The sequence below is a fragment of the Equus caballus genome, chromosome X, assembly GCF_041296265.1.
Source record: "Equus caballus isolate H_3958 breed thoroughbred chromosome X, TB-T2T, whole genome shotgun sequence".
Taxonomy (NCBI): Eukaryota; Metazoa; Chordata; class Mammalia; order Perissodactyla; family Equidae; genus Equus; species Equus caballus.
Window position 1 is genome coordinate 44,365,760 of NC_091715.1, and position 13,623 is coordinate 44,379,382.

The 13,623-nt window shown below is 43.7% G+C and overlaps 1 protein-coding gene and 1 non-coding gene across 5 annotated transcripts in view; one reads left to right on the forward strand and one right to left on the reverse strand.

The window, feature by feature from the left end:
• Nucleotides 1–4,815: 4,815 nt before the first annotated feature.
• Nucleotides 4,816–4,920, reverse strand: LOC111771677 (U6 spliceosomal RNA). The gene has a single exon (XR_002805605.1). It is a non-coding gene; the product is annotated as a U6 spliceosomal RNA (small nuclear RNA).
• A 1,033-nt stretch (nt 4,921–5,953) lies between these two features.
• The window catches only part of PHF8 (PHD finger protein 8), a 113,268-nt gene continuing 105,598 nt past the window's right edge, over nt 5,954–13,623 (forward strand). The window contains exons 1-2 of one of the 4 annotated variants that reach the window (XM_005613879.4): nt 5,954–6,706; nt 7,626–7,815. In XM_005613879.4, coding sequence (XP_005613936.1) covers nt 7,718–7,815 — 98 coding nt within the window. In that variant the 5' untranslated portion in view covers nt 5,954–6,706; nt 7,626–7,717. The remainder of the gene's footprint in view (nt 6,707–7,625; nt 7,816–13,623) is intronic. The other 3 variants (XM_005613880.4, XM_070257338.1, XM_005613878.4) reach the window with 3 other exon arrangements.

Genomic DNA, 13,623 nt, shown 5'->3' on the forward strand with positions numbered 1-13,623 from the left:
GCTCCTTCACCGCGTTCACAACACTGCAAGAAGATGGCCATCTATGAACCATAAAGCAGGCTCTCACCAGACACTGAGTCTGCCAGCGCCTTGATCTTGGACTTTTAGCCTCCAGAACTGGGAGAAATAAATTTTTATTAGCCACCCAGTCTATGGCATTTTTCTTATAGAAGCCTGAACAGACTAAGACAAGGTCATAAAAGAAATGGAAAATGCCTTCATGATTTATTTATAATTCAAAATGTCTGTTTTATGCATTCTACCACTGTATATTCAAGTACAAGGAAAACACTTTTAAATTGTTTTCCTCATTAATAATTGGTTCACCCAAAGCTTTTTGTCTAATGTGTCTAATGTGATGGTCTTTAAATTTAATTTCCATTTCTAAGCCTGTGGATATACGCTTTGCAATGTTGCACCAGTTTTCAAAACTAGAGATTCTAAACTCTTCAAAGAATTCTAATAACCCTCTGATGTGTTTTACTGCAATATCCATGGGTACACTTTTATTTTGTAATAATTTACTGGCAAAGTTTACTGCCTGAGCACCAGCAGTTCCTGTCTCAGTGCTCAGGCCAGAGTTACTATTTGTGCAGATGCTGCAGGGACAGGCTCTGGTGACACAAGGGCAAGATTGCCTGTCACCACGGGTCCCATCACTGTCCCCATGCAGAGGCCATCCTTTCTTTCAGGGCTATCGCCACCGACACTACCACTGCTCCTTACCACTGTTGTCAGTGGCCCAACGTCCCCCCCTGGGCCCCATGGTGGCCTGGACTGCCCAAGATGTACTTGTGCATGCCAGGCGGCCTGACCAACTGCTCAGCATGCACACCACCTGCCGTGCCCACAGGCTGTGTGCACTGCCACCCAGTGCATCTCTTCTGCTCATGTGTGTGCTCCATTGTCACACTGGACTACATTTACAAGACACAGGTACAAAGATAAAATTATAAGAATTTCAAGACAGCAACAGCAGAGCATTAAACCAAGCCTGCAGCCCCTTCTGGGAGCAGAGCTCTGCACAGGTGGCATACCCCCTAAAGCTGGCCCTAGAGGAGTGGGTTGGTGTTCTCAGCTACTTAGTCTGGCACCTGGGGGACTATAGTGTTAGTTTTTATTCCAAGTTAGTGTAAATCAAGTTTTGCTTCTGTGATTCAAATTATGCAAAGAACTGTTGATCGCCTTCTCCCATTGCATGGATGTCAGTCTCCAGTTGCTGTTAAATCCACAGCAGTGGTATAATGGAGTCGTGAAGAGCCTGGACTCTGGACCTATATTGCCAGGAACCTCAGCTTGTATACATACTAGCTATGTGACCTTGAGCAAGTGATTTAAAGCCTCTATACTCAGCTTCCTCATCCATAAAATGAGGATAGCAGTAGTACTACCTCTTAGGGTTGCTGTAAGGATTAAGTGTGTTAATGCACATAAAGAGTTTAGAACAGTTCTTAGCACACAGTAAATTTTCAGATAATGTTGTCATTATTTTGTCTTTTGTTTTCACTGTCCTTGTACTTTCAAGTCTGTTTTGGAGCAAGCCTGTTCTTCCCCATGAAATTTTTCTTCATTCCCCTGCCCCCACGTATTTTTAAGATTTTATTTTTTCCTTTTTCTCCCCAAAGGCCCCCGGTACATAGTTGTGTATTTTTAGTTGTGGGTCCTTCTAGTTGTGGCATGTGGGATGCTGCCCCAGCGTGGCCCGATGAGTAGTGCCATGTCCGCACCCAGAATTTGAACAGGCGAAACCCTGGGCCGCCGAAGCGCAGTGCACGAACTCAACCACTTGGCCACGGGGCCGGCCCCTCCCCCTCTTTTTATTCATTATTTATCTATCTACCTTTATTGAGGTAACATTGGTTTATAAAATATAGGTTTCAGGTGTACATCACCATATTTTGACTTCTGTATAGACTACATCATGTTCACCACCAACAGTCTAGTTTCCATCTGTCACTGTACACGTATGCCCCTTTGCCCCTTTCGCCCTCTCCCCACCTCTTTCTCCTCTGGTAACCACCAATCTGTTCTCTGTATCTGTGTTTGTTTGTTGTTGTTGTTTATCTTCCACATATGAGTGAAATCATATGGTATTTGTCTTTCTCCGTCTGACTTATTTCACTTTGCATAATATCCTCAAGGTCCATCCATGCTGTTGCATATAGCAAGATTTCACCTTTTTTATGGCTGAATAGTATTCCGTTGTATATATACACCCCACATCTTCTTTATCCATTCATCTATTCATGGGCACTTAGATTGCTTCCAAGTCTTGGCTATTGTGAATGATGCTGCAATGAACATAAGGGTGCACATAACTTTTCAAATTAGTGTTTTCATATTCTTTGGATAAATACCCAGAAGTGGAATAGCTGGATCATATAGTAGTTCTATTTTTAATTCTTGGGGAATTTCCATACTGTTTTCCACAGTGGCTGCACCAATTCACATTCCCACCAGCAATGTATGAGAATTCTGTTTTCTCCACATCCTCACCAAAACTTATTTCTTGTCTTTTTAATAATAGCCATTCTGATGGGTGTGAGGTGATAGCTCATTGTGATTTTGATTTGCATTTCTCTAGTGATGTTCCACATCTTTTCACGTGCCTGTTGGCCATCTGTATATCTTCTTATATTTTTTCCCTTTTCCTCATCTATTTTATAGCTTACTTTAGCCCTCATCATTTTTCATCTCAACACTTAGATGTACATATATGCAGAAAGATGAATTGGAAAAGAGCTTGCTGAGGTTCCCTCTATGGAAATAAAAGCAGGGATTGAGCGGTGGTCAGGAAGATCTTCACCCTGTTTGAATGTTTACAATGGGAATGTATATACTATTGCCTGTGAAATTAAAAATAAATGTTTACAATTGTCAAGTGGAGGTGGGGTAGAGGAGGAAGGTTTCCAGGGACACCTTGTATTATGGCACCCAGTTCGGATTGTGCACTGACGCTATGAGAGACACAACTGGAACACACATTTCCAGGGCAGCAACCAGCTGCCTCCCATCCATGGCAGTGCAAACAGTTCCTTTGCTAGCAAATCTCACTGTCTCAGATTCAGCCCCCTGACAGCTTTGCCTTCCCCATTATCCTTTAGCACCCCCACCTCACCTCCTAAGAACACTGGGGAGGAACTTTTAGGGGTGAGTACCACTGTACCTGGGTCAAATGCCATCTCCTATGAAGATTTTTCCGACACACTCACTGAACATATTTGAGTTAATTGTGGCTCTCTGTTCCCACACATGTTGCTCATACCTCTAGACAGACTTAGGGTTTGACCTTTTTCAGCCTTGTTATTCATTGAACCTTACCTCCTTCATTGGATTGTATACTTCTTAAGGGTATATACAGGGTCTCTTACTCATGTCTGGAGACCCCCACCCCAAGCTGTACCCAGCCCAGTCCATCATAAATGCTTGGTCCAACATAAATGTTATTGGAGAGGGTGCCCTGAACTGTCCCCCGCCCCCCCCCCCCCCCCCCGCCATGACACTAGGGATTTTGCACTTTTTATTCCTTCTGCTCTGTCCCTGGCCAGTTCTTCTTATTCAGCTCTCAGCTCACACATCACCTTCTCCAAGAGGCCTTCCTTGACTACCCTATCTAAAATAGACTACCTTCCATCTTCCAAATCGTCATGCCATAACTTGTTCTATTTTCTTCATAGCACTCACTGCAATCTGAAATCTTCTTACTTGACTCACTTTATTGTCTGTCTCCTTCACTGGAATGTGAATCACAGGAGGGCAGGGAGTTTTTCTGAATCCCCAGTGCCTACAACAGTGCCTGGTATATAGGAAGTGCTCAATTAATATATGAATGAAATTGTACTCATTTTATTATTGACTGATCCCCCAGTAGAATGTCAGCACAAGGAAGACCAGGAACTTATCTGGGTTACCACTACATCCTCAGCATCTAGCACAGTTGTTACCAAACCAGGTTTGTTTCTGCCTATTGCCCAGAAAGCCAATCACTGAGACAGTGAGATTGCAGCAGAGAGAGGATTTAATCACAAGGCAGGCAAGTGAGGAAGGGGGAGGAATTTCAAATCCACCTCCCCGAAAATGGAGACTCAGCGATATTTATGGGGTAGGCGGCAAGATGGTCTGAAGTGTGGGAATAGATGATTGGAGGTAAGGAAAAGTGAGGTAACTGATGATCTGTGCAAGCGTAGTCAAGCTTCATGCCTCTTCATAGGAAGCATGTTCACAAAATGGCAGCATTACCATGATCTGAGGGTGGAGTTTTTAGCTCCTTGACATCAAAAAGGTCACTAGACACAGGCCTAGTCAATGGGTTGGTGGTCTCAACTGGCCTGAACTGGGCAAGGGTTCTCAGTTCCTGAAAACCCACTCTTAATTACTCTGTTGATAAGATGGGGTCAGGTGAACTGGTTCTGGAGGGCCCACCATTACACAGTGCCTGGTGCATAGTAGATGCTCAATAAAGAATTGCTGGGTGAGTGAATTAATGTTCCACATACACCTTAACTCAACATACTCCAAACTGAACTTAGTCTCTTCTTCCCCACCAAAACTGCTTTTCCTTTGTGTACCCCGGCTCTGTCAATGGCACCATCATCCACTCTGACATGCAACCCAGAAATGAACTCACACTCCTTTCACTCACAGACTCACTATTTTCAATTAGTCCCCAAGCTCTGCCTATTCAACTTCCAAAATACCCCACTTTATCTGGTCCTTTTCTACCCCTGCTGCAATTATCCTGATTCAGGCCTCATCCTTTTTTTCCGTGACTAATGCAACAAGCCTCCTCCCTCCTGCCACCTTCTCCCTCTACTTTTTATTATGGAACTCTTCATGAATTTGCATATCATCCTTGTGCAGGGGCCATGCTAATCTTCTCTGTCTTTCCAATTTTAATATATGTGCTGCTGAAGCCAACACCCTCCTGCCTCCTTGTGAAGCTAAAAAAGCTTACTGGATATTGCAGTCCAATTGTTTATTTTCAAGCTTGTTTCCCACATGGCTGTCAATTTCCCACTGCAGTCTCTCTTTTCATCACTGTATCCCCAGGTCCTAACCCACCATCACTTTGGCAACTAGTGTGCACACACACATTTTCTTCTTCAAAGCGGTGGGACCCTTTGAAACAATGCAATAGTAAGAGGATTCCTAGACAATATTCCAGAATGTCTGAGAAAACCAGCGCCATCTTGAAGCATGTGTGTGGAGTTCCATTCACTCACTCTCTTCTCCCACCCCACCCTCAGGCTGTCGTCAGAAAATCATGGGATATGTGCATGGAGATCCTTTAACTGTATCTGAACTGAACCAGTGCGGGTCAAGGAAGAGACAGTTCAGAGGGAGCTGGGAAGTTGACATAAGCTTTACGGAGGAACTAGGAGCAAAGGACCGAGTACAGAATGCGGGGGTAGTTGAGGGTGCAAAGTTCAACTTCCTGGCTCTGAAACTCAAGCCACTTGGCTTCCCTAAGCCCGTGCCCCGACTTGGGGATAGTAACAGAGCTTTCCTTATAGGGTGAAGAATAAACGACTCGAAGACCGCGTGAGCGCGCTTAAGGGGCTCAATAAACGGGAGCCACCGTGAGCACTCCGCCTCTACTCTGGCCCAAGCCTGTCCCAGCCGCCACCTATTAATTTTGCAGTTTGCAGTCACAGAGTTCACCTCTTCTCATAGGAGAAGGCTGGGGAGGAGCAGTGTGTTTGTGGTGGCGGAGGGGGGTGCTTCATTCCCTGCTTACCCGCAGGAATAGGAAGCCTGGCAAAGGTCTGGCCACACTCAAAATGGAGCCAGGCGACTGCCTCGCTTAACATGGCGGCTTCCCCGCCTCTCACTTCAAAGTCCTCGGCATCGATTGGGTACCTAGGAGAGACGAGCGGGTCCAAAAGCAGCCGATCCCCGCCTCCCGTTTCTCAAGGTGGCGCTCCGCCCCTGATGGCGTCACGCGGGAGCTGGCGGCTCTCGCTTCCCCGCCTTTGCCGCGGTTCCCTCGTGCGCCCGGCCCTCATAAGATGGCGGTCGGGTCGCCTCTCCGCAGCGACGCCGCCACTCTCAATATGGTAGCTGTTTACCCCATATTTCTCCTCCCCTCTCCGCCTCAACTTCCTCGTTGTTTTGAATAAACTTTATTGACTACTCCGAATTGCCCACCACCGCCACCGGGCTTCTCCCGGCGACTTTCCGGGCCGTTTTTCTCCGCCCTGGCTTGCCGGTTCATCTCATTCCTTGTTGGTTTGCTCGCGGCGATCTCCTGCCGGCCTAGCGACAACGCCGCTCGCCCGGTCGCCGGGCGGCCGCCGGAGTAGGCCTGAGCCGCGGTCTCCAGTAGGCCCGAACGGCCGGGCCCGGGACAGAGCTGTGGAGAAAGCTGGCCTGAAGCACCACCGGGCGGCCCGGGCCGCGCGCCCCAGCGGGCGGTACGAGGGGAAGGCGAGCAAGGTTCGCAGCGTTGCCGTGACGATCCCAGAATTCGGCGCGCGCCGCCGGTGGGGCCGGAACTGCTGGCCCAGCCTCCGCTGAGCGAGGCGCCGAGCGGCCCCGGAGCCAGCCCGGCCCCGGCGCGTCGGTGGGACTGAGCTCCGCGGGCGTGAGGAATCCCCGCGGCTTTGCGGATGAGGAGGTCCCTGTAGGGGTCGAGACCGAAGGCATTCTTGTCAGGTTTGGGGTGTGAGGAGGTTCCTGTCAGTTTGGGAGGCGTGAAGAGATTCTCGTAAGTTTCGGGGGCTGCAAGGATATTCTGTCAGTTTTGGGATCTACAATGAGATCCCTGTCAGTTCTGGGGGACAAGGGAGCTCTCGTCATTTTGAGGGAGCTGTGAGGAGATTCCTGCCAGTTTGCGAGCAGTGGAAAGAAAAAATCTTTGCTTAGTTGCAGGAGTGTGGGGAAATTCTAATCAGTTGCAGGGGTCTTGAAAAGATCCTTTTTAGGTTCAGGGGTGCAGCGAGAACCCTGTCGTCTTTGAAGTAGAAGAGGATCTGATCAGTTTTGAGATGGAAATTTATTTCAGTTGTTAGAGTGATGAGACTCCCGACTGGTCGGGGATGGAATGATTTTGAGAGTGAAGGAGATCATTTAAACTCTCAGACCGAAACCCCAGAACTGTGATTTGAGTTGGGCAACTAGTCTTGTCTGCCTTGTTCCTGAAGGCATCGAGGTAATTTTCGAGTAATCTGAGCCGACTTCCAGGGATCCCTTATCTCTCTCTAGGTGCCCCTATTTTGGGGGTGAGAGAAGGGGCTTTTTCTGAGGTACCCCCAGCCTCATTCTTTAGGCTATGATTTACGTCATAATAGAGAGCCCTGGGAAGCAAGGTTGCGGGCAAGGAGAGGGTGCAGTGAGGGATTAAAGAAGCTTCCTAAAAAGGCGTCAGATATTTCCCTGAAACCCGGAAAGAAGTTATCACTGACTCTGGGGGCCGAAGGAGGTAGGGATTAAAAAAAGCCTCGACGGCAGAGTGCCGTTATTTATTTGTTAAAGAAATTCTGGAGGCCAGTGGACTTTCTCCGATTGCCCCCTACAGCCGCACCAGCTGTGTTGCATCCCAGCAGCAGTAACTGCCCATTTGTGAACTGAGGGTTGGTACCCTGGGGGACCTGATTCACTCTTTAAAAAGTGTTGTTTGTGCTCAGCCATCGTCCAGAAAGGACGCGTGCTGCCACCTCCTGCTCTTCTTGACGTTAAGAACCCGGCCCGCCGCAGAACGCTCCAAGGCCCGGCGAAGATGGCCTCGGTGCCGGTGTATTGCCTCTGCCGCCTGCCTTACGATGTGACCCGCTTCATGATCGAGTGTGACATGTGCCAGGACTGGTTTCACGGCAGGTAAGAAGGGCAGGCCAGGCTGGACAGGGTGCAGTGGCCAGGTGCTCACTTGTGCGCTGCTTTCTCAGCTCTGTTTTTAGGTTCTCGCTCAGAAACTTTTTTCCCCTCTCTTGTAGAGAATTAGCCCCAGCCCACCTCCCAGACCCAGGTTCTTACGTCCTTCCTTGCAGACTAGGGCTTAACTGACATTGTTCTCGGATTTCTCCCTTTCTTCCATATGTATTTTTTCTTTGCACCCTTCTTTTGTATTTTTTGTTTAGAAAATATTTTCTTTTCAGCCACAAAGAAAGTATCATCTTTGTATTCTGGCAGTGTTGTTTTGCCTCAGACACTGGCTTTGGAGGAGACAGTACTGCGTTTTTGAGATATTTGAGTCCAACAAAGGAAGATTTGAGTTGTGGTTTTGCAACTTGCTATCAGAGTAACCTTGGATGAGTTACTTTGCCTCTCTGAGCCTCATTGTCTTCACCTATAAAATATATCTAATACACCCTTCCTGATTATTTAAAGCATTTTGCGTGCACTCAATAAATGGAGGCAGCAATGCAATAGTATTTTATTTCTACAGTATTTATCTGCAGAACCATCCAACTAAATTGAATCAAGCAGAAGAGAATAAAGCAGCAGGAATAAAACCACTAATAAATCCCCTCCAGTTAACTATGTGTGCACATAAGCACCTGTCACCCTGGATTCCAGAGAGGTTAGTGTGTGGAATAAAACTGTAATATTATCCCATTACTGAGACCTAAATCCCAGCTATGGAAAGAAAACCATGAGAGGGATTTGTGCCGTGGAGTACAGTAGGCCCCCCTTATCCACGAGGGATATGCTCCAAGACCCCCAGTAGATGCCTGAAACTGCAGATGGCAACAAACCCTACGTATACTGTGTTTCTTCCTTTACATACATACCTATGATAAAGTTTAATTTATAAATTAGGCATGGTAAGAGATTAACAGCGATAACTAATAATAAAATAGAACAATTTAACAATAAAGTTGTGGTAGATCTTAGCAACCTCAGCGTGGGATTTTTTTTGCTTCCCTTATTAAGTCGAGAACTTTCACCTTTTCACTTAAAGGAATCACTTCACAGCTTCTCTTTGGCACATCCAAGTTGCCAGCATCACTACTCTGCACTTTGGGGCCATTAAATAGAATAAGGGTTACTTGAACAGAAGCACTGCAATACCTCGATAATCAATTTAATAACCGACATGGCTACTAAGAGACTAATGGGTGGGTAGTGTATACAAGGTGGGTAAGCTGGACAAAAGGATAATTTGCACCCAGGTGGGACAGAGCAGGATGGCGTGAGATTTCATCATGCTATTCAGATCGGCATGCAATTTAAAACCTATGAATTATTTCTGGAATTTTCCATTTAATATGTTCAGACTGCAGTTGACTGTGGATAAGGGGGGACTACTGTACAACAAAGCCGTATGTGGCTACCTCCTCCTGTTGAATGTTGTTAGTTTCTAGAATTTTCATTTGTCACTAGTCCCTTCCAAAGGAATTATTCCTATTATCATACCCAAGACCAAACTGACGGTGCTGGTGCTGCTAAAGTTCTGCCCTCAGCAGGGACTGTCCCATACAGCACATCCAAATTCATACTCAACTGATCTTCATTGAGTATTTACTGTTTGCCAGGTGTAGAGTTCTGTTTAGTGCCTCATATGATTTCATTTAAGAGGGGAGAGGCTTAGAGGATGGAGCCTCTTCCTTTCCCCTGGAAATAAGTGGGGATTAAGATATCTTTCAGGATTCCTGGTATCTTTGCTAGTGCTGATCAAGTCACTCCTGTGCTTAAAATTCTTTGGGTGGTTCCCCTACAGAAAAAAATTCCGTCTCTTTGTGTGACAAACAAGACCTTTTGTGATCTACTTGATCAGTCTCATTTCCCACATTCCTCCTCCCTTGTTCTTTATGTCCAACAAGACTGAACTACTTATAGTTCTGGGAAATTTTTACACTCCTTTATGCCACTTTGTCTTTGCACATGCTATTCCTACTAATGTCCTCCCTTTTACGATTCACAGCATACCTCCTCTGTAAAAGGCATCCTTCCTTTGGGTTCCCATTGTACTTTGTGTACATCCTTATGGAAAGTAATTATTTCATCATGTCATAGTTATAAATACATCTGTGTCACTCATTAGTCAGAGCTACCTGAGGGCAGAGATATCTTTTCACTTTTCATATCCCCTAGTTCAACGCTAAACATGTAACAGATGCTGAGTACATTTTTGAACGAACGAATGAGTGTCTTCTTGAAAAAAGCTATTGCCTGTGGCCTTTCTTTGGATTGTGTGGGAAGTGTGTAGGTTCAAACCTGGAAAGTGAACTCCTTCCCTCCATATAGAGACCCTAACTCCACAGTCTGGGAACAGGAAACAGGAACATGTGCTTCCTGAGTGCTTAGTATGTGCCACGCCTCATGACAGCAACTTTGTATAAATTATCTCAATCCATGCTCAGCCTTGAAAGTTAGATATTTCTTTTTTAAATAATGTTTTAAATTTTTTCCTGATTTATATAGGTGAGACATGCTCATTGTAGAAAATATACAAAAAGAGTAAAGAAGGAAATAAAAAATTACCTATGGGTCTAATATCCATCACAGTCCACTGTTAAATTTTTTGTTGCGTTAACTCCTGTCATTTGACTTAGAATACGCTATTTTTACAACATGGGATTGTGTTATAAATACCATTTTGTAACCTGACTTTTATTCCTACTTAACATTATAATGTATTTTACCAGGTAATTAAATACTCAATCTAAACCTGATTTCTGATATCCCACCGTATGTATGTGTCATCAGTTACTCCATCATTTCCTCTGGGTTGGATACTTACGTTATTTCTACTTTTTTATATTATAAATAATATTGTGATGTGAGGGGAACTTTGGGGGTTCTGGAAATGTTTTGCATTTTGATGTGAGTGCTGGTTAAAACAAAAAGAAAAACATCATGGTGAACACCTTTGCACAGTAGAGATTTTACGTTTACAAGGAACACCACTGAGGCCTTTAAGAATTCCAAATTTACAAATGTGGAAATGAGTTTATGAGCCAGGCACCCCCTTAATCACATTTCTGTGGTGAGTCCTGTATTTCTGTGTACACCCTGACACAAATTAACTGCCTTATTTTTTTCTGTGAAAGAAACCAAGTTTTTATCTCTTCTTATGCTTCTCTGTATGGGCAGCCAGAGAACAAGGGAGCCAGCTGAGAATCAGGTCCTTGGTGGGTGGTTGGTCTTGCTTACTCAGTGCATTGCTCGCTGGCTCTCACACACATACACTAGGTGCACAGTGCTCCATTTAAGTTTGTACTTCAGCATGATTGAAAATTACCAAATATTGTGCTCTTTTTGTGGTTGCTCACAGCAGTTAAGCCTGTAAATGCCTATAGGTGATATCAGTCTGTTCACATCTCTGATGACTTCATAGACTACATTTCTTAAAGTCCAGTTAGGGATTAGTAATGCCAAATTACTTCCTGGAAAGGTTATAGCAAGGAAGGCAACTATTCCATTTTGCTGGTGAGAATCTGGAATTCATGGAGGTTCAGTTACTTTCTAAGTCTGTATTTGATCTTAGAATTTTCTGGCTTCAGAGCCCAGGTTTTCAAAAGTGGTAAAAAGATGGTACAGCTCTATTTCTCCTGCTGTAAAGGGCTGGGTTTTGCAAAAACACTTTGATTTGTAGAGCAGTGGTTCTCAAACTTTAGCATGCATCAGAATCACTTGGAAGACCTATTAAAAGACAAGATAGGTAGGCCCCACCTGTAGGGTTTCTGATTCAGTAGATGAGTGGAGGCCACCCTCAGAACCACTGATTGAGAACAACATTCTGTCTCAATTCCTTCCCTTTCTGTGGAGCGTGACAGCTTCTGATGTTGGGGGATGGGCGGGCTGACATATCATTACTGTATATTGTTGTTTTCAAAGTGTAGTTCGTTAACTGGGAATTTGTTAAAAATGCAAATTCTTGGGTTGAGACCCAGTAATCTATATTTTAACAAACCGGTAGATTCTAATGCATCCTAACTTTTGAGAATCATTGCTGTACACTGGTGGAGAAAGTTAGTTGGTGAGCATTATTGATGTTTGGGCTTTGGCAAAACCTTACCTTTTTACAGTTTTTCTGTCTATAAAGGAAGTATTGGTTGGCACATGCCCAAGGAGGTGGCTGTGGTGTGTATTCTAAGCTCTAGAGGAAATGGCACTGGCTTCAGATCTGGGTTCAAATTTTGACTCTCTTACTTTTTAGCAAAGGATTTTCTCTGTGACGCCTCAATTTCCCTGAGAGTGGTTGTGATGATATAAATAAAATGGTAATGGCCCTTGTTTATTGAGCACTAGCTAATGTGCCAGTCACTATGCTAAACACCCTGCCTAATCTTTAACTTTTTGGAGAGTTTTAAAATTATGAATTCAATTTATTTAATAGTATAGGACTATTCAAATTATCTATTTTATGTTGGGTATGTTGTGGTAGTTAGTGCTTTCCAAGGAATTGATCCATTTCATCTAAGTTGTCAAATTTAAGTATGTAGAATTGTTCATAGTATTCCCTCATTATCCTTTTGATATCTGCAGGCTGGCTCTGTGGTGATATTTCATTCCTGATATTGAAAATTTGTGTCTTCTCTCTTTTTTTCTCTGTCAGACTTGCTAGAGGTTTGTCAGTTTTATTGATCTTTTCAAAGAACAATCTTTTTGTTTCATTGACTTTTTCTCTTGTCTTTCTATTTTCAATTTCATTGATTTCTGCACTTTGTTGTGTCCTTCCTTATGCTTGCTTTGGGTTTATTTTGACCCTCTTTACCTAATTTCTTAAGGTGGGAGCTTAGGTTATTGATTTTAGACTTGTCCTGTTTTCTAATGTAAGCATTTAGTGCTACCAGTTTCTCTCTTAGTACTGATTAAGCTGTGTCCCACAAATTTTGATATGTTTTCCTTTTCATGTAGTTCAATGTAATTTTTAATTTCCTTAGAGACTTCACGTTTGCCCTATGAATTATATGGAAGTATTTTGTTTAGTTTCCAAGTGTTCGTAGATTTTCCTTTATCATTCTGTTATTGATTTCTGGTTTGGTTCCATAGTAGTCAGAGAATATACTCTGTATGGTTTCAGTTCCTTTAAATTTATTGAGATTTGTTCTATGGCCCAGGATATGGTCAGTCTTGGTAAATGTTCCATGGTCACTTGAAAAGAATATGTATCCTGCTTTTGTTGGGTGGCGTTTTCTATAAATGTAGATTTACTCCTGTTGGTTGATGGTGTTGCTGAATTCTTCTCTGTCCTTGCTGATTTTCTATCTAGTTGTTCAGTCAGTTGTTGAGAAGGAGATGTTGAAATGTCTTGCTATAATTGTTGATTTGTCTATTTCTCTTTTGAGTTCTATCATTTATTGCTTCACATTTTGCAGCTTTGTTTGATGCATATACATTTAGGATTGCTATGTCTTGGTGGATTGACTCTTATTATTATGTAATGTCCTTCTCTGTCTCTGGTAATTTTCTTTGCATGGAAGTCTACTTTATATGATATTAATATAGCCACTCCTGCTTTCTTTTGGTTAAAGGTTGCATGGTATATCTTTTTCATCCCTTTTCCAACTTATGTCATTTAATATTATGTGCGTTTCTTGTAGACAACATGTATTTTGGTATTATTTTTATCCTCTCTGCCAATCTCTTTTAATTGGTATATTTAGACCATTCATACTTAGTGCAATTATTGATATGTTAAGGCTTAAGTCTGTCGTTTGTTGTTTTCTGTTTGTTCCC